Here is a 24,055-nt window from a genome sequence, read left to right on the forward strand (position 1 = left end):
CAACATAAATATTACACAAACCAAAAGTCTTTTTTTTTTTAAACTCATGTACATATTTGTAAGACTAGCCTTAAAAACAAAGCTTTCAAAAAACATAAGTTCCCACCAATTTCGGACCCAAAAAGAAAAAAATTTCCCAAAACCTTGTGGTACATCACGACTATCGACTACGCGGCGTGACGGGCGGGTCTTCTGTACACGGGCCGGCCTGTCCGACCTTCGGGAGGGGCCGGCGTCACGGCGGCAGCTTTAACGGAGGTCAGGCGGTGACAGGGCGAGGTCATGAGAACTGGATCTGCTGCACCGTCGGGATCTGGAGGAGGAGAGAAGTCACGTGAGAAAAAACTACCTGATGCCTCCTCGATGGTGGCTCTCGAAAGGTCTTAAGCCCCGCCTTAACCGCTTAACTTCTGAACCTGAACGGATCCCATTTTCTACAGTTTGGCTTTACCCTAATCAAAAAGCTTCCTGGGACAAAAGCAACAAAATAGACATAAAAAAATGAGAAGAAAACAAGGATGTAAAAGCAACAAAAGAGTGACAAAAACTCAACCAAAGAGTGAGAAAAATTCAACAAAAATGTGAGAAAAATTGAACAAAAATGTGACAAAAATTGAACAAAAATGTGACAAAAATTCAACAAAAATGTGAGAAAAATTCAACAAAAAAGTGACAAAAATTCAACAAAAAAGTGACAAAAATTCAACAAAAATGTGTGAAAAATTCAACAAAAAAGTGACAAAAATTCAACAAAAATGTGAGAAAAATTCAACAAAAATGTGACGAAAATTCAACAAAAAAGTGAGAAAAATTCAACAAAAATGTGAGAAAAATTCAACAAAAATGTGAGAAAAATTCAACAAAAATGTGAAAAAATTCAACAAAAATGTGACGAAAATTCAACAAAAATGTGACAAAAATTCAACAAAAAAGTGAGAAAAATTCAACAAAAATGTGACAAAAATGGAAAAAAAGAAAACACATACAAAAGGTGACACAACACGGCAACAACACGAGGAAAAAGATCAGTTTTGTGGGTCTTAGCTTTCAAATGAGGTGCTACACAGGCCTATATAACAGCCAAAGAGGACAGAATGCATTTGGTTCAGGCGGGTGGTAAGAGGTTAACCAAGCACATTTTCCTCAGGTCGGCTTTACCCAAATCTAAAAGCTTGAGTTTGCAGCCTATAGCTCAGTGTCAGGCCTCATTTGAAAGCTAAGACCTACAAAACTGATAAACTGATCTTTTTGCGTTGTTGCAGTCACTTTTTCGTCACGGTTTTGTCACTTTTTAATTGCACTTTTATGGCTTTTTTGATCAAGTCTTTTCACTCTTTCATCATTTTTTGTAATAAAAAAAAATAATAAAAAAGAAATTGGGATAAAATTTGGAAAATTAGGGTCAAAATTGGGAAAACATTTGGGAAAAAATTGGGAAGAAATGTAGTAAAAAAAAAAATTGAAAAAGAAAATGGGGAAACAGTGGAAAATTAGGGGCAAAACTGGGGAAAAAATTAAAATAAATAAAAATGTTTAAAAAAAATGAGAAAATTGGGGGGGAAAAAAATTTAAAAATTGGGAAAAAATAAAACAAACCAGGAAAGTGTTTTTTCTGCCCTTTTGTCGTTAAAGGAAGAAATGAAATGGAAGGAAAATGAAGAAATTAACATTATTAATCTGTTTTCTGGTCTTTTCACACTTTTTTGTTTTGGGTTCATTCTCGTTTTTGTCGCCATTTTGAAGCTTTTTTCAAGAAGTTCTGCACAAAACTACTTGCTAGTCAATAAAAAAAGTCAAGTCAGTCATTAAAAAAAAGAACAAATACCCAAACTGAATTAATACACAAACTGAAATTGGATTTTTTTCCTCTCAAACTTGGCTGTAAATATTGTTTAAAGTGACGTTAGCCCGTAGCATGTTAGCTTCTTCTTCGTGATTCCATTAGTGTGTACTGGCTCCATATATTAGTATATATATTAGACACATAGTAACTTATGTCCGTCTTCCCGCGTTTGAGTTTGTGCTCAATATTGGTTCCATATTTGAGCTTTTGCTTTTTACTTTCCATAATAAAACTACGAGTCTTCCTGAAAAGTGGCCAGTGGATTATTTCTCTATGTAGGAATAAGGACTGGGCAGTAAATTAAACTGACTTAATTAATCCATGCTTCCTCTCATCACATCGTCCATGTGAGGAAAAGAGCTAAATCACGGAACACGTTAGTAGAGCTTGAAACTACAGGGTTAGCAGCTTTTAAACACAGGACATGAGGAAAGTCAAATGAAATGAAAGTGCGGTAAATTGCTGCGAGTGGAGCCACCTGTTGGTAGGACGTGGTGTAAACCATGACGTTCTGCTGCTGTCCGTCAGCCGTGATGATTCCAGCCGGGAGAGGATTCGCTGAAAACACAACACACGGTTTTAGGAGGCTCAGACCTGGGATGGTTTGGAAGTTTGGAAGCGTCTCTTTAAAGTGAGGTTAGATCGTACTCACAGAAACTCTCCTCTGCCAGCTCATCGCCGACTCCATCTCCCAAAGACACTCCAGGGATTCCCTTCTCCCCCTTCATGGCCTGGACACAGTAACCAACAGCAATAAGACTTTAACCCGTTTCTCACAGAATATATGGCTTTGAATTACATTAAAGCTGCGCTCGTCTACTCCTGCCAGTAGGTGTCAGGAGAGAGTCCTTTCCCCTGGTTTATCAGGTCACAACCTTCAGTAAACTTCTGCGATAACGATAACCTCTGATTGCTTTAGCCGCTAACGCTAACATCTGACTGCATTAACCACTAACGCTTTAGTGGTTAATGCAGTCAGATGTTAGCGTTAGCGGCTAATGCAATCAGAGGTTATCGTTATCGGCTAACGCTAAACTCTCTAGCTTGTCGTACCTCTCTGAACCTCTAGTTGGTCGTATTAAATAAAATTATTTAATAAATAAAATAAAAATAATATGTAAAATAATACTCCCACCTGAACCGAGCACATTTTCTCCAGTTTGGCTTTACCCCAATCTAAAAAGCTTCTGGAAAAAAGGTGTGAAAATAGCGACAAAACTGACGAAAACAATGAAGATGTGACAAAAAAGTGAGAAAAAATGACCAAAAAATCTACAAAAAAATTATAAAAAATTTACAAAAAAATTACTAAAATGTGACAAAAAATAAGAAAAAAGTGAGAAAACTTAGAAAAAAAATGGACAAAAATTTGACAAAAAAAATAAGAAAAAGTGGCAAAAATGTCACAAAAATTGACGAAAAAATGACAAAAATGTGACCAAAAAAATTGACGAAAAATGACAAAGTGACAAAATAAGTGCCAAAAAAAGGACATAAAAACAAAACAAAAAAAAAGTACTATTTGCCCAAAAACTACAAAAATTAGTTGAAAACCCCCCAAAAAATGATGGAAAAAAAAAATCTGATGACGTGAGGAAAAAGATCCATTTAGATGAGTTTTGTAGGTCTTAGCTTTCAAATGAGGCGTTACACTGGCCTACAGGATTTGGGTAAAGCTGAACTGGAGAAAATGCTCTCGGTTCAGGCGGGAGTTAAGAGTTAATGCTGTTTTTTTAATGCCCAAAAATGACATTTTAATGCTGCAAACGCAAAAAAAAGATTTGACATTTGATCGAACAGAGGAAAGAGAATTGGACAGCGGAGCAAATGTGGTCAATATCCTAGTCTGTCGTACCTCTCTGAACCTCTCGTTTGTCGTACCTGAACCGAGCACATTTTCTCCAGTTTGGCTTTACCCCAATCCAAAAAGCTTCTGGAAAAAAGGTGTGAAAATAGCGACAAAACTGAGACGAAAACAATGATGGAAATGTGACAAAAAAGTGAGAAAAAATGTGACAAAAAATGGATGAAAAAGTGGCACAAATGTCACAAAAATGTCAAAAAGAAATTGACGAAAAAATGACAAAAATGTGACAAAAAAATTAAAAATGTTTTACAAAAAAGACCAAAAAAATTTACAAAAAAATTATAAAAAAATGGACAAAAAATGACAAAAAAGTGAGAAAACTTTGAAAAAAAATGGACAAAAATTTGACAAAAAAAAAAAGAAAAAGTGGCAAAAATGTCACAAAAATTGACGAAAAAATGACAAAAATGTGACAAAAAAATTGACGAAAAATGACAGAAAGTGACAAAAAAATGACGAAAAAATGGCAAAAATGTCACAATAAAAGTGACAAAAAAAGGACATTTAAAAAAAAAAAAAAAATTACAAAAAATGATGAACATGTGACAAAAAAATGATGGGAAAAAAGGAGGCTTTCAAATGAGGTGTTACACTGGCCTACAGGATTTGGGTAAAGCTGAACTGGAGAAAATGCTCTCGGTTCAGGCGGGAGTTAAGAGGTTAATGCCATTTTTTTAATGCCCAAAAATGACATTTTAATGCTGCAAACGCAAAAAAAAGATTTGATGGAACAGAGGAAAGAGAATTGGACGGCGGAGCAAATGTGGTCGATATCCTAGTTGGTCGCACCTCCCTGAACCTCTCGTGTGTCGTACCTCTCTGAACCTCTCGTTTGTCGTTCCTCTCTGAACCTCTAGCTTGTCGTACCTCTCTGAACTTCTGCAGGTAGAGCTTGAGCGGCTCCACGTACATGTCGAAGCCCAGCGTGGACATGGCGAACAGGATGTCCTCCCCGTTGATGGTCTTCCTCTTCTCCTGGTGGCAGCGCTCGCTGGCCTCGGACGTGATGAAGCTGATGAACTCGCTCACGCACTCCTGCACGCACTCCTTCGCATCTTTGGCGATCTGGAAGAGAGCGCTCGCACGTTTAACCACAAGGAAATGAGCTACAAGGCATTTCTTCATTGGTTCAGCTTCATCTAAATGTATTTTCTGTTCCTGTAGGGCGACAATGATGCTTTGGAACATTTTAACTTAATGTAACAATGTTTTAACCCCTTAACTCCCACCTGAACCGAGCACATTTCCTGCAGTTTGGATTTACCCCAGTGCAAAAGCTTCTGGAAAAAAGGTGTGAAAATAGCAACAAAACTGAGATGAAAACAATGATGGAAATGTGACAAAAAAGTGAGAAAACATTGATAAAAAAGTGACGAAAAATTGATGGAAAAGTGGCAAAAATGTCACAAAAATGTCATAAGAAATTGGCAAAAAATGGACAAAAAATGACAAAAATGTGACAAAAAAAAGACAAAAAAATAATAAAAATGTGACAAAAAAATAATAAAAATGTGACAAAAAAATAATAAAAATGTGACAAAAAAATGACAAAAATGTGACAAAAATATAATAAAAAATTGACAAAAAAATGACAAAAATGTGACAAAAATATAATAAAAAATTGACAAAAAAATGACAAAAATGTGACGAAAAAATAATAAAAATGTGACGAAAAAATGACAAAAATGTGACAAAAAATGACAAAAAAATGACAAAAAAAATAATAACAATTTGACGAAAAAATGACAAAAATGTGACAAAAAAAAGACAAAAATATAATAAAAATGTGACAAAAATATAATAAAAAATTGATGAAAAAATGACAAAAATGTGACAAAAAAATGACAAAAATATAATAAAAATGTGACAAGAAAATAATAAAATGTGACAAAAATAAAATAAAAAATTGACAAAAAAATGACAAAAATGTGACCAAAAAAAATAATAAAAAAATGACAAAAAATGACAAAAATGTGACAAAAAAATGACAAAAATGTGACAAAAAAATGACAAAAATATGACAAAAATGACAAAAAAATGTGACAAAAAATGACAAAAAAATGACACAAATTATACAAATTTGACGAAAAAATGACAAAAATGTGTCAAAAAATGACAAAAAAAATAATAAAAATTTGACGAAAAAATGACAAAAATGAGTTGAATACCCCAAAAAAATGATGGAAAACAAATCTGACGCCGTGAGGAAAAAGATCCTCTCGGTTCGGGCGGGAGTTAAGAGGTTAAAGGGCAGACATGGCCTCACTGCATGATAAGGTGTGTCTTATTAGCTTCCCTCTTATTTTCCTTGGTTGTGCTCCTCGACAAACACAACCAAGAAAAGAAGTTCATTTCGAGCCCTGTTTATGAGAACAGTTAAGTTCTCAGGGCATCTGCAGGGGTGGACAAATCAAACGTAAGACTTTTTAAGACACTCTTCTTTACCCCCGACTAAACCGAGCAGATTTTCTACAGTTTGGCTTGAATAAAAACCTGAAAATGGCGTCAAAAAGCGCCTGACCTTCCCCGTCTGGGGCACGGCGTTCTTCATGATGCGGGCCACGTTGGCGATGGGCAGGTAGATGTCCTGCTCCCTGAAGTTCTCCTTGATGCCGCCGTCGTCAGGGTCGTTCAGGCTCTCGTCCGCCTCGTCTGCAAAACAACAGGAAACCCTTTGACGCTCGGAGTTTTCTCTACGGAAACGGAATCAAAGCGTGAACTGTTGCACTTTTCTCATCACAGAGGCTGCCGTTACTTTGATGATGTTCTGAGCCGTCTCTTTTATGTATCGGTTTCTGTTTTCTCTCAAATGTTTCGTTTAAAAGCTTAACTCACAGACTGTCAGCCATTTTGAAATCAGAGAGCTCCCACTGCCAGGGGATTTTGACTGTTTTTTCAAGACCCACAGAAAATGTAGGTCTAGGTCTATGTCAACACGAAACCCACGTAAAGAAAGACTAGACTCTCTTCTTCCATCTAAAAAAAAAAGTTTGTTTGCACCTCTTTCCATTCTTTAGTAATCGTCCGTAGAAAATAGGTGAAATCACCCAAAATGCTGTTTTCTGACCAAAAAGCTGAGTAAATGAAAGAGCAACGCTGCCCCCTAGTGATCAATTATTTGAGCAACTACATTTTCCTGATTTACAAATAAAAATAAATAAAAAAATAAAATAATATGACTAAAATATAAATAAATAAAATTAATATAAAAAAATAAACATATAAATAAAATATGAATAATTAAAATAAATAATATAATAAAAAAAAATAAAAAATATAAATAAATAAAAAAAAATATATATAAATAAAATATGAATAAATAAAATAACAAATAATATAAAAATAAATAAAAATAAAAAATATAAATAAAATATAAATAAATAAAAAATAATAATAAAAAAATAAAAAAAATAAAAAATAATAAAAATAAATAAATAATAATAATATAAGTAAAATATAAATAGATAAAAATAATAAATAAAAGAAAAAAGAAAAGAAAAGAAAAATAAATAAAAGAAAAACTAAAAGAACTTGTAGCTGTTCCAATTAAAAAACCCAGTTGACGTCATGGTTTACACCGGCAGAAGCAAGTCAGATTCAAGGATTCTTAACCCTTTAACTCCCACCTGAACCAAGCACATTTTCTCCAGTTTGGCTTTACCCCAATCCAAAAGCTTCTGGAAAAAAGGTGAGAAAATAGCAACAAAACTGAGACGAAAACAATGATGGAAATGTGACAAAAAAGTGAGAAAACATTGACAAAAAATGGACGAAAAACGTACAAAAAAAGGAAAAGTGAAAGAAAAAGTGGCAAAAATGTCCAAAAAATTGACGAAAAAATGACAAAGATGTGACAAAATTGTGAAAAAAAAATTGACAAAAAAAAGAAAAAAAATTATGAACATGTGACAAAAAGTGACAAAAAATTGACTTTGACAAAAAAATTAAGAAAAATGAGTTGAAAACATCCCCAAAAAATGATGGGAAAAAAAAATCTGATGACGTGAGGAAAAAGATCCATTTACATGAGTTTTGTAGATCTTAGCTTTCAAATGAGGCGTCACACTGGCCGACAGGATCTGGGTAAAGCTGAACTAGAGAAAATGTTCTCGGTTCAGGCGGGAGTTAAGAGGTTAAAGCCATTTTTTTAATGCCCAAAAATGACATTTTAATGCTGCAAATGCAAAAAAAAGATTTGACATTTGATCGAACAGAGGAAAGAGAATTGGACAGCGGAGCAAATGTGGTCGATATCAGCCATTTTGGTATTTTCAATTAACCTCTTAACTCCCGCTTGAACCGAGAGCATTTTCTCCAGGTCAGCTTTACCCAAATCCTGGAGGCCAGTGTAACGCCTCATTTGAAAGCTAAGATCTACAAAACTCATCTGAATGGATCTTTTTCCTCACGTCAACAGATTCTTTTTCCATTTTTTGGGGGGATTTCAACTCATTTTTGTAACTTTTCTGTAATGTTTTTGTCACTTTTTGTCACATTTGTCCTTTTGTTGTCACATTTTTGCCACTTTTCATAATTTTTTGTCAATTTTTTGTCAGTTTTTTGTCTAAGTTTTCTCACGTTTTTCATTTTTTGTTGTCAAATTTTTGTCACTTTTTGTCATTTTTTTTGTCAATTTTTCATCATTATTTGTAAATTTTTCGTCAATTTTTTGTCTAAGTTTTCTCACTTTTTTGTCACATTTTTGTCATTTTTTCATCATTTTTTGTAAATTTTTCGTCAGTTTTTTTATTAAGTTTTCTCACTTTTTTGTCACATTTTTTACATTTTTTCATCTTTTTTGTCACTTTTTTGTAATTTTTTTGTCAATTTTTCATCATTTTTTTGTTAATTTTTTGTCAAATTTTTGTCAGTTCTTTGTCTAAGTTTTCTCACTTTTTTGTCACATTTTTGACATTTTTTCATCTTTTTTTGTCAATTTTTTGTCACTTTTTTGTAATTTTTTTTGTCAATTTTCATCATTTTTTTTATCACATCTTCAACATTGTTTTCGTTTCAGTTTTGTTGCTATTTTCTCACCTTTTTTCCAGAAGCTTTTGGATTGGGGTAAAGCCAAACTGGAGAAAATGTGCTCGGTTCAGGTGGGAGTTACGGGCTTAACTTGTTGAGCAATGTCATCATTTTAAATTTCAATGCTTAGTGAAACCCCCGGAGTTCGACATTCTGTGCTCATCCAAGCCGCCGCAGGGATAAAGTTGAGTATTTATGGTGAGAGTCTCGTACCGTCCTGCGACTGGAGGACGTAGTGTCCGTATTCTCCGGCGATGCCCAGCTGAGAGGCGTCCGTGGTCGAGTTGTCTCCGTCCATGATCTACAAAACAAAACCAGACTGAGATCCTGTGTGTAAAGCACAAGGCACATTATAAAACCGTGTCAACAATGTTTTCCTTGAAATGTGACTTTACACTGAGGTATTTAGGCATTTATGCTCTTCACATAACGTCTGTGCTGAAGGAGGAGCAGGGATTCCAGACAGAGGAAGGCAGAGAGCACGATGTCATTCATATCTGGTATAATAAAGATGGATAAGTGGCTGTGGGAATTAAAATGTATAGGCTAGGTAAGTCGCAGAAGTCTACATTAAAACAAAGTGACAAAAATATGATAAAAAAGTGACAAAAATATGACCAAAAAAGTGACAAAAATATGACCAAAAAAATGACAAAAATACGACTAAAATACGTCAAAAATGTGACAAAAATACGACAAAAATACAACCAAAAATGTACAAAAATATGATAAAAAAAGGGACAAAAAAAACGACAAAAAGTCACAAAAATATGATAAAAAATATGACAAAAAAACGACTAAAATACCTCAAAAATACAACTAAAATACGACTAAAATACGACAAAAAAACGACTAAAATACCTCAAAAATACAACTAAAATACGACTAAAATACGTCAAAAATACGACAAAAATACGTCAAAAATATGACAAAAAAAGGGACAAAAAACGTCAAAAAGTGACAAAAATACAACAGAAATACGTCAAAAATATGACAAAAATACGACTAAAATTCGACTAAAATATGACAAAAATACGACTAAAATTCGACTAAAATATGACAAAAATACGACAAAAAATGTGCAAAAATATGATAAAAAAAGGGACAAAAAAACTTCAAAAAAGTGACAAAAATATGACAAAAAAATCACAAAAATACGACAAAAAAGTGACAAAAACACAACAAAAAAGTCACAAAAATATGACAAAAAAAGTCACAAAAATATGACAAAAAAGTCACAAAAAAGTGACAAAAATACCACAAAAATGTAATGGCAACAATGAGGAAAATGATCAGTTTAGATCAGTTCTGTCGGTCTCAGCTTTCAAATGAGGTGATCCCTGGACAGCTCTCCAGTCACAAAGCTTCTAGATTTGAGTAAAACCGAACTGTAGAACATGTTACATCTGGGAGTTAAGAGGCTACGAGCTGTTTCCAAATAATAACCCTGTCACTAAAGGACCAGGCTCGTGCTGCCGGTTACAAAACCCCCCTGAGAACAAAGCAGAACCAGAACCACTGACCTCATGTGTAAACTCTATAACTTCACATAAACCTGATCCAAACCCTCCTGAAATGACGTTTCGCCTCCTTACAGCACACAGGGCCAGACTACACACACGTAATAGTCGCGGGTCGGGGGTGAAAGCTAAAGCTAACCGGCTATGCTAACACTATTCCAAACAAAAACAGCGTTAGCAAAGCGTTAGCCTCATTTAGCCGCACGTTTATTACGACTATCATTCCTCCACACGTGTTTTACCTCCGGTGGGGAACATTTTCAGAGCCATACCGCCGCTGGCCCGCGGTTTTCTTTGTCAATAAATCCACGTGACACAAATACGACAAAAATGTGACAAAAATATGACAAAAACACGACAAAAAATTTACAAAAATACAACAAAAAAGTGACAAAAATATGACAAAAAATTGACAAAAACACGACTAAAAAGTGACAAAAATATGACAAAAACACGACAAAAAAGTTACAAGAACACGACAAAAATACAACAAAAAAGTGACAAAAATACGATAAAAAAACCACAAAAATACGACAAAAAAGTGACAAAAATACGACAAAAATATGACAAAAACACAACAAAAATATGACAAAAACACAACAAAAATATGACAAAAACACAACAAAAATATGACAAAAATATGACAAAAAAGTGACAAAAATACAACAAAAAAGTGACAAAAATATGACAAAAAAGTGACAAAAATATGACAAAAAAGTGACAAAAATACGACAAAAAAGTGACAAAAATATGACAAAAAAGTGACACAAATATGACAAAAAAGTGAGAGAAAAAAATGACAAAAAAATGACAAAAAAGTGAAAAAAATACGACAAAAAAAGTGGCAAAAATACGACAAAAAAAGTCACAAAAATATGACAAAAAAAGTCACAAAAATATGACAAAAATACGACAAAAAAGTCACAAAAATATGACAAAAATACGACAAAAAAGTGACAAAAATATGACAAAAAAGTGAACAGGCTCGTGCTGCCGGTTACAAAATCCCCCTGAGAACAAAGCAGGTGAAGCTCCAGAACCTCATGTGTAAACTCTGCTCTATAACTTCACATAAACCTGATCCAAACCCTCCTGAAATGACGTTTCGCCTCCTTACAGCACACAGGGCCAGACGACACACACGTAATAGTCGCGGGTCGGGGGGTGAAAGCTAAAGCTAACCGGCTATGCTAACACTATTCCAAACAAAAACAGCGTTAGCAAAGCGTTAGCCTCATTTAGCCACACGTTTATTACGACTATCATTCCTCCACACGTGTTTTACCTCCGGTGGGGAACATTTTCAGAGCCATACCGCCGCTGGCCCGCGTTTTTCTGTGTAAATAAATCCACGTGACACAAATACGACAAAAATGTGACACAAATATGACAAAAACACGACAAAAAATTTAGAAAAATACGACAAAAAAGTGACAAAAATATGACAAAAATTTTACAAAAACACGACTAAAAAGTGACAAAAATATGACAAAAAAATGGAAAAAAAATGACAAAAAAGTGAAAAAAAATATGACAAAAATATGACAAAAAATGACAAAAATGTGACAAAAATACAACAAAAATGTGAAAAAAATATGACAAAAATGTGACAAAAATACAACAAAAAAGTGACAAAAATATGACAAAAAAGTGACAAAAATATGACAAAAATACGACAAAAAAGTGACAAAAATGTGACAAAAATATGACAAAAATACGACAAAAAAATGACAAAAATACGACAAAAATACGACAAAAATACGACAAAAATGTAACAAAAATATGACACAAATATGACAAAAACACGACAAAAAATTTACAAAAATACGACAAAAAATTTACAAAAATATGACAAAAATGCAACAAAAAAGTGACAAAAAAGTGACAAAAATATGACAAAAATATGACAAAAAAAGTGAGAAAAATAATGACAAAAATATGACAAAAAAGTGAAAAAAAATTACAAAACAGTGACAAAAATACGACAAAAGTCACAAAAATATGACAAAAAAGTCACAAAAATATGACCAAAAAGTCACAAAAATATGACAAAAATACGACAAAAAGTGACACAAATATGACAAAAAAGTGAACAGGCTCGTGCTGCCGGTTACAGAATCCCCCTGAGAACAAAGCAAAGTGAAGCTCCAGAACCAGAACCACTGACCTCATGTGTAAACACTATAACTTCACATAAACCTGATCCAAACCCTCCTGAAATGACGTTTCGCCTCCTTACAGCACACAGGGCCAGACCACACACACGTAATAGTCGCGGGTCGGGGGGTGAAAGCTAAAGCTAACCGGCTATGCTAACACTATTCCAAACAAAAACAGCGTTAGCAAAGCGTTAGCCTCATTTAGCCACACGTTTATTACGACTATCATTCCTCCACACGTGCTTTACCTCCGGTGGGGAACATTTTCAGAGCCATACCGCCGCTGGCCCGCGGTTTTCTTTGTCAATAAATCCACGTTTCGACTCGTCCCGGGCCTTCCCTTTGTGCGCCGCGCTAAAGGCCCCGGCCGTTAAACACCGTTGAGCCGCTTGGTTAAAGTTTCCTCCTCCGGTAAAGTAAAGACGAAAGAGACGAGCCCCGGGAGGACAAATACAACAAAACCCCGGCGACACTCGGACATTTCCATTCGAGCGAAGAGGACAGAGCGGTTAGCAATCATTGGCCACAGACCTGGGGGTGATGGAAGTCCTGGTTGGCTCGCTGCGTCAGGCTGTGCGCACTGAGGCCCGGTGGTTGGACAGAAAATGGCTGCGAAAGAACCAGTCCCGGCAGCGCAGGGGCAGAGGCGGCGGAGGGGCCGGGCTCGGAGAGAGGCTGCAGCCGCAGGAGGGAGAGGCAGAGGCGGGAGGCGGCCGGCAGGGGGACCCCGCTGACAGGGAGGCGGAGGAGAGGCACAGAGAGGGACAAAAATACGAAGAAAATGTGACAAAAATACGACAAAAATACGACAAAAATACGACAAAAATACGACAAAAATGTGACAAAAATACAACAAAAATGTGACAAAAAAGTGACAAAATGTGACAAAAATACCACAAAAAAGTGACGAAAAACCGACAAAAAAGTGACAAAAATGTGATAAAATTGCAACAAAAATGTGACAAAAAAGCGACAAAAAAGCTACAAAAAAGTGACGAAAAAACTACAAAAAAGTGACGAAAAAAACACAAAAAAGTGACAAAAAAACACAAAAAAGTGACAAAAAACGACAAAAAAGTGACTAAAAAATGACAAAAAATGTTTAAAAAATCGCAAAAAATGACAAAAAAATAGCATAAAAAGGACAAAAATGTGACAAAAATACGACAAAAAAGTGACAAAAGTACGACAAAAATACAACAAAAAAGTGACAAAAATGTGACGAAAAAAACGACAAAAAAGTGACGAAAAAACTACAGAAAAGTGACAAAAAAACGGCAAAAAAGTGACGGAAAAACGACAAAAAAGTGACAAAAGTACGACAAAAATACGACAATAAAGTGACGAAAAAACGACAAAAAAGTGACAAAAATATGATTAAAAAGTGACAAAAATGTGATAAAATTGCAACAAAAATGTGACAGAAAAAACTACAAAAAAGTGACAAAAAACGACAAAAAAGTGACAAAAAAAAGACAAAAAAGTGACAAAAATGTGACAACAATTGCCCTCAGGCAAATCTGACTGTGTCGCAAAGTTTTAGCCTCTCACCATCCGCCTGAACTGAGCTCATTTTTTCCAGGTCGGCTTTACCTAAAACTAAATCTTCTTGACTGGAGCTTGCAGTCTATAGGCCAGAGAGAGATACCCTTACAGTTGGCACCCACAAACCCCGCCCCCTCCACCCCCAATTACACTCATTCACACAAAAGGGTTGTTTCCTTATATATGAACCTCTTTACTCCCACCTGAACGGATCCCATTTCATCCAGTTTGGCTTTACCCCAATCAAAAAGATTCTTGGGGAAAAAAGCACCAAAACAGCCACAAAAAATGAGAAGAAAACAAGGATGTAAACGCAACATAAATGTGACAAAAATTCAACAAAAATGTGACAAAAATTCAACAAAAAGTGACAAAAACTCAACAAAAAAATGACAAAAATTCAACAAAAATGTGACAAAAATTCAACAAAAATGTGACGAAAAAGTGACAAAAATGTGACAAAAATTCAACAAAAAATCAACAAAAATTCAACAAAAAAGTGAAAAAATTCAACAAAAAAATGAGAAAAATTCAACAAAAATGTGACATATATATATGTATATATATATATATATATATATATATATATATACACACAAATGTTTGAAATGCTATCTTAGTGAGGACACTCATAGACATAATGTTTTACCCGAACCCTAACCTTAACCCAATGCTAACACCAACCCTAAAACTACATCTTGACCCACTTTAACCTCTTAACTCCCGCCTGAACCCAGAGGATCTTTTTCCTCACGTCATCAGACCTTTTTTCTATGATTTTTTTGTTGGGTATTCAACTCATTTTTGTAACTTTATTTGTCGTTTTTTGTCACATTTTTGTCACATTTTGTCAAATTTTGTCATTTTTTAATCAAATTTTGTCTTTTTTTTTTCCATTTTTTATTAATTTTTTTTATCATATTTTAGTCATTTTTTGTCACATTTTGTCAATTTTTTGTCATTTTTTAATCAATTTTTTGTCACATTTTTTGTCATTTTTTTAATCCATTTTTTGTCACATTTTGTCAAATTTTGTCATTTTTTGTCACTTTTTTGTCAATGTTTTCTCACTTTTTTCTCACATTTCCATCATTGTTTTCGTCTCAGTTTTGTTCCTATTTCCTCACCTTTTTTCCAGAAGCTTTTGGATTGGGGTAAAGCCAAACTGGAGAAAAAGTGCTCGGTTCAGGTGGGAGTTAAGGGGTTGATTCTGAGTCACATGACCACTTTAAGAACACTCATATTTTCACTGCCCTTTGTCCTGAAGACCTGCTGATCATTTCCATAGTTGAGCAACATCCTGAATTAAGAGGAAATGTGTTACTATACAAGATAACAGAAAACGGAACATTAATGTGTGAAAAATCTGCACATTTACAACATCAGGGTCATCAAGAAATGTGGGGAAACATTAAAATGGGGAAAAGAAAAATTGGGGCAAGAATAGGAAAAATAATGTGTTAAAAGATTAGGAAAAATGGGGCAAAGAAATGGAATAAAAATTGGACAAAGGGCGGAAAACATCATTTATTTGAGTTGAAACAACCCAAACAAACTTAACCTCTTAACTCCCGCCTGAACCGAGAGCATTTTCTCCAGTTCAGCTTTACCCAAATCCTGTAGGCCAGTGTAACGCCTCATTTGAAAGATCTACAAAAGTCATGTAAATGGATCTTTTTACTCACGTCAGCAGATTTTTTTCCATCTTTTTTGGGGGGGTTTCAACTCATTTTTGTAACTTTTTTGTCATTTTTTTTGGTCAAATTTTTCTCACATTTTTGTAACATTTGTGTCACTTTTTTGTACATTTTTTGTCCATTTTTGTGATTTTTTTTTTCCGTTTTTTGTACATTTTTAATCATATTTTTGCCACTTTTTCATCATTTTTTTCATCATTTTTTGGTCAATTTTTTTCATTTTTTTTGTTTTGCTATTTTTTTGTAAATTTTTGTAACATTTTTGCCACTTTTCATCTTTTTTTGTCAATTTTTTGTCTGTTTTTTGTCCATTTTTTTTATCATGTTATTGCCTCTTTTTAACCTTTTTTAAAAAAATCCTTTTTTGGTCATTTGTCAGTTTTTCGTAAATGTTTTGGTTTTTTTTGTCACTTTGTCAATTTTTTGTCATTATTTGTACATTTTTGTGACATCAATTTTTCATCCATTTTTTGTCAATTTTTTATCATATTTTTGCCACTTTTTCATCATAATGTCATCATTTTTTGGTCAATTTTTTGCCACTTTTTTGTCATTTTTTTGTACATTTTTTGTCCATTTTTTATCATATTTTTTGCCACTTTTTAATCATTTTTTCGTTCATTTTTTTCTTTTTTCGTCAATTTTTCGTAATTTTTTTGTCTTTTTTTTGTAATTTTTTGTGACATTTTTGCTACTTTTTCTAGCCTGGCTAACACCAGACTAAAATCACAAGTGATATTTAGTCTGGTCACACCAATTCATTTTCTCGTAGGAGAGGTGTGGTTTACGATCGTCCATACTCGTTTATTGGGCGATACGAAAAAAAAAAAAAAAGTGTCTCTTGCGTCTGCACGTAGCCACAGCCAATCGTATCGTCGTATGAGATGACGTATGACGTACCCACTGTAAACTTTTGAATATAAACTATTTAGAACAAGGTCTAAAGCTTGATCAAAAAATACCATCGTGTCTGCTGCTGTCATGTTGGATCCGTAAATAAACTTTTTTTTTAATTATCCGTAAATAAACTACAAGCTTCCATATATCGAATAGCGCGTCATCGTCTTGCCGTCCCTCCTCGCTCTGTGATTGGTTCCCAAATCCACCGGAGATGTGGCCATGGTCCCCAGGCTGTTGTGCAGTTCGAAATAATTCGAGCGCACACAGCAGCCTGGAGTTAGCCAGGTTATACTTTTTCATCATTTTTTCATCATTTGTCAATTTTTTGTCCGTATTTTGTCAATGTTTTCTCACTTTTTTGTCACAGTTTTGTTGCTATTTTCTCACCTTTTTCCCAGAAGCTTTTGGATTGGGGTAAAGCCAAACTGGAGAAAATGCTCTCGGTTCAGGCGGGAGTTAAGAGGTTAAACACTTCACTACATTTACTTTAGTTAAAGGAACACAGAGTGAGCTGGAGTCAAATGTCTGGAAAGTCCGACTGTCCCTCTGTCAGCAGTGAAGTATGTGTACACACACACACACACGCACACACACACACACACACACTGCTCTGTGATTGGCTGAGCAGGTCACATGCTTTATAGGAAGCCGCCCTTTTCCTTGTCTCGCCTCGGCTCCACATAAACTCTCCTCAGAGGCGTCTGCGAGCGTCAGGTCCAGGTGAGTCTTTACGATTTATCATTTATTCAACATGACGACATTTTCCTGAAGCACATTCTGAATCAGAGGCATGAACAGAGTCAGTGGAAACATGGCTTCTCTTTGTGGAAATCATGACACTTTCCTCACAGAAGTCAGACTCAGGAACCGCAGCTCCTTTAGCCTCCTCTGTGTGTCAGAGTCTGGACTTTTGTGTCAGTTTGGTTTGTGAGACTGAGAGACTTTCTGAGTAATGGATGTTTCTGGGTCGTCCGTAACCACAGCTCTCACTAACAAACACAGCTGGACACGCCTCCTCCAACCAGGAAGAGCAAAGGGTGAAACTGCAGCCCGGAGCCGCCTCACATTCAGCACAGCAGAGACATGACCTGTTAACTCCCGCCTGAACCGAGAGGAGCTTTTTACTCACGTCATCAGGTTTTTTTCCATCTTTTTTGGGGTATTCAACTCATTTTGGTAACTTTTTTGTCATTTTTTTGGTCAATTTTTTGTCATTTTTTCGACCATTTTTTTTTCAATTTCTTGAGACATTTTTGCCACTTTTTCATCATTTTTTTCGTCAATTTTTGGATAATTTTTTTGGTCATTTTTATCAATTTTTTGACACTTTTTTGTCATTATTTTGTCAATTTTTTATCAAGTTTTTGTCATTTTTAGTCACATTTTTTGGATATTTTTTTGTCAATATTTTGTCAATTTTTTATCACATTTTTGTCATTTTTTTGTCATGTTTTTGTCATTTTTTCGACCATTTTTTTTTTCAACTTCTTGTGACATTTTTGCCACTTTTTCATCATTATTTCGTCAATTTTTTATCAAATTTTTGTAATTTTTTTGTCCATTTTTTTTCGGCACATTTTGTCATTTTTTTGGTCACTTTTTGGGTCATTTTTTGGTCACATTTTTATCACATTTTTGTATTTTTTTTGTAATTTTTTTGGTCACATTTTTGTCATTTTTTCTGCCATTTTTTGTCAATTTCTTATGACATTTTTGCCACTTCATACATTTTTTGTCACTTTTTTGTCACATTTCCATCATTGTTTTCATCTCAGTTTTGTCGCTATTTTCACAGCTTTTTTCCAGAAGCTTTTGGATTGGGGTAAAGCCAAACTGGAGAAAATGTGCTTGGTTCAGGTGGGAGTTAAGGGGTTAACAACATGGTCACATTTTAAAAAATATTAGAAGCGATATTAGGTTAGTTTGCTTTATTTGTACCCGTAAGTTTGTCAAATAGTCAAACATTAAAACACATGATACAGAAACAAACCTCACACACGTGTTTAGATGTAAATATAAAGCTTGTAAATGCTGCAGATGCTAACAGGAAGTGGCTTTGCTAAAGATACAACACAAATTAAAGGGATATTTTAGGATGTTTGACATAAGGCCTCATTTCCTAGTTATCCAGAGTGTTGCTGATTTAGTTTGCACTCGAAGGTCCCGGGTACGATTTTATAAATGTTTTGTGAAAACTTTTGCGTATCATTTCAGAGTCATAAAAGATCTTTATGTTTTTGAATCTAATGATTTTTGTCTTTCAAACGAGCTCCCTCTGAAGTACCTACTAACCATGAATATACAGCGCCCCCTGCTGTCACAGATAAACACGTTTAGAAACCTTGAATATAATAATACATGTTTAACCTCTTAACCCCCACCTGAACATGTTTTCTCCAAGTTCTCCAAATCTAAAAGCTTCTTCAAAACAGTGATGAAAAAGAAAAAAAAGGAAAATGAGGATGTAAACACAACTAAAAAGTGCTAAAAAGTGACCAAAAAAGCGAGAAAAATGACAAAAACTCAACAAAAATGTGACAGAAGGGCAGCAAAAAAAAGACAAAAATCCAACAAAAAAAAGACAAAAATCCAGCAAAAAAAGACAAAAATCCAGCAGAAAAAAGACAAAAATCCAACAAAAAAAGACAAAAATCCAGCAAAAAAAAAGACAAAAATCCAGCAAAAAAGTGACAAAAATCCAGCAAAAAAAGTGACAAAAATCCAGCAAAAAATGATAAAAATCCAGCAAAAAAAGTGACAAAAATCCAGCGAAAAAGTGACAAAAATCCAGCAAAAAAAATGACAAAAAGTGGCAAAAAAATGACAAAAATCCAGAAAAAAAGAAAAAAATCCAGTAAAAAAAGAAAAAAATCCAGCAAAAAAGTGACAAAAATCCAACAAAAAAGTGACAAAAATCCAACAAAAAAATGACAAAAATCCAGCAGAAAAGTGACAGAAGAGCAGCAAAAAGTAATAAAAAAGTGACAAACACATAAGGGAAATAAAAAGTGACGACAATGGCATAGAGGAGAGAATGGATTTGGTTTTGGCGGGTGGTAAGAGGTTAACAATAGGATATTTGCTGGATACATTTTTATATATGAAATTAAATTATTTAAAATTTCGGCCAATATATCGGCCATCGGCTAACCCTTCATATCAGAATGTTTCAGTTGTTGCATGAGCTTCCAAACAGCAGGTGGCGCTCTCTAACATCTGCTTGTCCTTCACATGATGAGGTTTAATCTTAACGGCTCTGACTCTCCCCCAGGACGAGGCTCGGAGGAAATGGCAGACGTGAAAGCAAAGCCTCCAGAGGGCAGCACTGAGCCACAGCTCGATGGGACAAAGTGAGTTCAGCCGTTTCTCATCGACTTTAACCTCCTTCAAAGACGAATGTGTTTCAGACAAAGTAACATAATATTCTCCTGATCTCCACAGATCCACAGCCTCAGTGTCCGCTCTGTCCGTGAAGAGTGACCGGTCTAAAGGAAACCCTCCGTGGTTCAGTCCAGAACCTGCTCCAGACTCACAGTGAGACATGAACCTAATGTGGTGTCAAGAGATCTCCTTAACCTCTTAACTTCCGCCTGAACCGAGAGGATCTTTTTCCTCATGTCCGATTTTTTTTCCATCATTTTTTTGTTGGGTATTCAACTCATTTTTGTAACTTTTTTTTGTAATTTTTTGTCATTTTTTCGTCAATTTTTATCACATTTTTGTCGCATATTTGTTTTTGTTTTTTGTCATTTTTTGTCATTTTTTTGTCACTTTTCCATCATTGTTTTCATCTCAGTTTTGTTGCTATTTTCTCACCTTTTTTCCGGAAGCTTTTGGATTGGGGTAAAGCCAAACTGGAGAAAATGTGCTCGGTTCAGGCGGGAGTTAAGGGGTTAACCTCTTTCCACCCGCCTGAACCAAATATCCTCTTTGGATGTTATATAGGCCTGTGTAACACCTCATTTGAAAGCTAAGACCCACAAAACTGATCTTTTTCCTTGCGCTGTTGCTATGTTGTGTCACCTTTATGTTTGTTTTTTTTCGTTCATTTTTTTATTGCATTTTTGTCACGTTTTTGTTGAATTTTTGTCGTTTTTATGTTGAATTTTTGTCACTTTTTTGTTGAATTTTTGTCACGTTTTTGTTGAATTTTTGTCGTTTTTATGTTGAATTTTTGTCATTTTTTTGTTGAATTTTTGTCACTTGGTGTTATAAGTGATTTGCCTCAGGTGCACTGTGGCTAGCTGATACCATAGAAATGCACTAGCCTAGCGCCAGGTAGCTCTTCAAACATAAGAACTGCATGAATTCAAAAAAAAAAACATCTCCAGAAATCAGCAACACTCTGGATAACGAGGAAATGAGGCCCTATGTCAAACATCCTGAAATATCCCTTTAAATGTGCCATAGAAGTGACTTGACGTGACAGAACGACCTTACAGACCTGGCACAGCAGCTCTGAGCAGACGTCAGTGACTGAGCAAACATTTTACTCACCGCATTAACAAAGGTGCTGTAATAAGAGGACAGTGACACGCCCACGTGCTGCCGCTCATACATTGTTCTGACACTGTAAACGTACAACGGGTTCCTGATGTTTCGCTCCTGAAGCACTGCAAAAAGCACCCTTCTAAAAACAAGGGGAAAAAATCTTAAAATAAGACGTTTTGTCTTGTTTTAAGGAAAAATTCTGCCAATGGGGTCAGCATTTTTTTCTTGCTAAGAATTCTTATTTCTAGAATATTTTTCTCATCATAAAACAAGAAAGAAAAACTAAATTTAAGCAAATAAATAACTAGAATTAAACAAAATGTCCTCAGAAAATGGAATAATTTAAGGAAAACATTCTTATTTAAGGACAATTTTTGGATATTTTACTTAAATGTTGCTTGTTTTAAGTAAAATATTCTTAATAAATACTAATATTTAAGGAAACACTGTCCGTGACACTGTCACCTGCTGGAGGATTCACCTATTGTACATGTTTTTAGTGGCAGACATGGGGAGAACATGCTCCACACAGAAAGGCCCCGTCCTGGTGGGAATCGAACCCGGGACCTTCGAGCTGTGAAGCTGAGGCTCTAACCGCTGTGCCACCGAGGAGCAGGTCTTACATTAAGAGTTGTTGATCTGAGTTTTTCTTTGTCTAAAACTGAAGAAGATTCAAAAAGTTTTCCTTTCTTGTTACAAGAAAAAATATCATGTTTTTAGCAAATTTATCTGAACAAGAAATGGCTGGATTTTATTTCCTAAAAAAATATTTTTTTCTCAAGAAAACTTTGCTCAGTGAGACATTATTACTTTTTAGGTGAAAAAATGAGAACTTATTTCTTAAAGTAAGACATTTTTTACTTGCTTATAATCCACTTTTTGCAGTGAGGTCAGTTTGGATCCAGCTTCACGTCTCAGGCTGAAGAACCTTCTCTTCTCTCCACAGAAGCAGATCCACAGCCTCAGTGTCGGCTCTGTCCATGAAGAGCGACAAGTCCAAAGACTTCCCTCCGATCTTCAGTCCTGAACCTGCTCCAGACTCACAGTAAGAACCTGAACTAAACTGAGCTTTATATTTGTGATTGTAACTTCTGAGATGTTAAAGACGTGTTTGTGTCACAGAGAAGCAGAGTCAGAGCAGGACGCCTGGCCTCAGTGTGGAGACACAGGTCCTGATCAGGGGGTTCAAGGCCCTGCACCAGGTGAGTCCGATCACTCTGAGACTCATGAACACACGAGATGTAGGTGATGGAGCTTGATATTGTATTGTGTTATACATTCTCTCTCTTGTAAATGAGACACTGAATCTCAAAGGACAAACCTGTTTAAATAAAGGAAAAATACAAATATTTATGGGCAAAAATCTCAACTTTCACCCCTGATCTAATCCCTTTTGTTGCCGGATCTGTCAGTGGATAATACTCTGTCTGTGTCTGAAGTGTTCACCGTCCAGGACCACGAGAGGACATTTTAACCCCTTAACTCCCGCCTGAACTGAGAGGATCTTTTTCCTTACGTCATCAGATTTTTTTTTCCATCATTTTTTTGTCGGGCATTCAACTCATTTTTGTTAATTTTTTGTCATTTTTTTGTCATTTTTTGTCAAATTTTTATCACATTTTTGTCACATTTTTGGTCATTTAAAAAAAAAAAAAGGTCACATTTTTGTAATATTTTCGTCCATTTTTTATCAATTTTTTTACAATTTCTTTGCTACATTTTTTATTTTTTTTTAATCAATTTTATCACATTTTTGAGAACACATTTTTTTTGGTCAATTTTTTGTCATTTTTTGTATTTTTTGGTCAAATTTTTAGCACATTTTTGTCATTTTTTTATCAATTTTTTATTAATTTTTGTCATTTTTTGTCACATTTTTGTCATTTTTTTGTAACTTTTTGTAACTTTTTTGTCAATTTTTTTAATCATTTTTTTGTCATTTTTTTGTCAATTTTTTATCACATTTTTATCACATTTTGTCATTTTTGTGTCATTTTTTGTCATATTTTTGTAATTTAATTGTAATTTTTTGTGAAATGTGTCATTTTTATTGCATTTTTGTCATTTGTTTTGTCACATTTTTTGTCATTTTTTGGTCATTTTTGCCACTGTCAATCTTTCATTTTCATCCTGAGGAGAGATACATGTGGTCGTGCTACATAATGCTACTAAGGTGTTCAAAATGGCCGCCAAAACAACAAAGGTCACATGACTTCCATTATCTTGCTTCCCTAATTAAAATGCCACGTACTGAAAACCTACAAACTTCTGTCACCAGCTGATGATTAACAGGTGTCTCCTCCTTTGTGTCCAGGTGAAGGTCTGCAGAAGGTTCTGGAGGAGCATAAGCAGAGCCTGAGCAGCAGATGTGAGAGTGTGACAGAGGGAAGTGGAGAACAAGGAGAAAGAACTCTTCTGAACAGCGTCTTCACTGAGCTGTACATCACAGAGGGCCTCAGTGAAGAGGCCAGAGCCCAACCTGAGGAGAGGAGTCTGGAGACACAGTCCAAGGAGAAGCAGGTCCAGGAGATCACCATCAGGTGCCAGGACATCTTTAAAGCTCTGCCCCCTGAGCAGCAGCAGGGGGCGCTGCAGCAGGGCTCCATCAGAGCCGTGCTGACTGTGGGCGTGGCTGGAGTGGGGAAGACCTTCTCAGTCCTGAAGTTCTGTCTGGACTGGGCCCAGGGCTCAGAGAACCAGGAGCTGCAGCTGGTGGTGCCACTGTCCTTCAGAGAGATGAACCTGGTCAGAAGGGGGCGCTACAGTCTGATGGAGCTGATCCAAGTGTTCCATCCAGCGCTGGATCCACAGGTCACTCTCATTTATACAAAGCTTTACCTTTCACATCATATATTTCAAAGTCTCAAACACTTTTGAAATGACTCCTGGCTCTCAGGGCGTTTGTTAGTTCAGTCTGTGTTCACATTCACTGTACCCTGCAGTCCCTCACACTGGAGCTCCACCACTCACTGGTTTAAAGTTCTGGTTGAAGGAAAGTGGTGTAA

At 35.3% G+C, this 24,055-nt stretch overlaps 2 protein-coding genes across 3 annotated transcripts in view; one reads left to right on the top strand and one right to left on the bottom strand.

Moving 5' to 3' along the window:
* On the bottom strand, positions 1–13,084 carry LOC306981417 (nuclear transcription factor Y subunit beta-like). Of its 2 annotated transcripts, none has more exons than XM_079581032.1 (7): positions 12,949–13,084; positions 8,952–9,039; positions 6,232–6,362; positions 4,578–4,775; positions 2,496–2,574; positions 2,322–2,401; positions 1–313 (listed from the first exon to the last, which is right to left on the bottom strand). In XM_079581032.1, exons 2-7 carry the CDS (start codon positions 9,034–9,036, stop codon positions 281–283), a joined length of 606 nt encoding a protein of 201 aa, XP_079437158.1. In that variant the 5' UTR covers positions 9,037–9,039; positions 12,949–13,084; the 3' UTR covers positions 1–280. The 2 variants fall into 2 exon arrangements, with proteins under 2 accessions (XP_079437158.1, XP_079437159.1); XM_079581033.1 differs by lacking the exon at positions 12,949–13,084 and adding an exon at positions 12,666–12,830.
* LOC306981599 (protein NLRC3-like) overlaps positions 12,958–24,055 on the top strand; it is a gene marked incomplete at both ends in the record, with an annotated part of 15,286 nt that continues 4,188 nt past the window's right edge. Inside the window, 5 exons of the mRNA XM_079581208.1 lie at positions 12,958–13,169; positions 20,001–20,093; positions 21,997–22,095; positions 22,173–22,252; positions 23,365–23,861. Coding sequence (XP_079437334.1) covers positions 12,958–13,169; positions 20,001–20,093; positions 21,997–22,095; positions 22,173–22,252; positions 23,365–23,861 — 981 coding nt within the window. The remainder of the gene's footprint in view (positions 13,170–20,000; positions 20,094–21,996; positions 22,096–22,172; positions 22,253–23,364; positions 23,862–24,055) is intronic.

This window comes from Gobius niger (assembly GCF_951799975.1).
Source record: "Gobius niger genome assembly, chromosome: 22".
NCBI lineage: Eukaryota > Metazoa > Chordata > Actinopteri > Gobiiformes > Gobiidae > Gobius > Gobius niger.

Bases quoted from the DNA above. Each gene is read 5' to 3' on its own strand.
- LOC306981417 (XM_079581032.1), bottom strand. From the start codon at position 9,036: ATGGACGGAGACAACTCGACCACGGACGCCTCTCAGCTGGGCATCGCC. The intron at 4,776-6,231 runs GTCAGGCGCTTT...GCTCTCTTCCAG, and splicing joins CCGTGCCCCAGACGGGGAAG to ATCGCCAAAGATGCGAAGGA. The intron at 2,402-2,495 runs GTGAGTACGATC...TTGTGTTTTCAG, and splicing joins GCTGGCAGAGGAGAGTTTCT to CGAATCCTCTCCCGGCTGGA.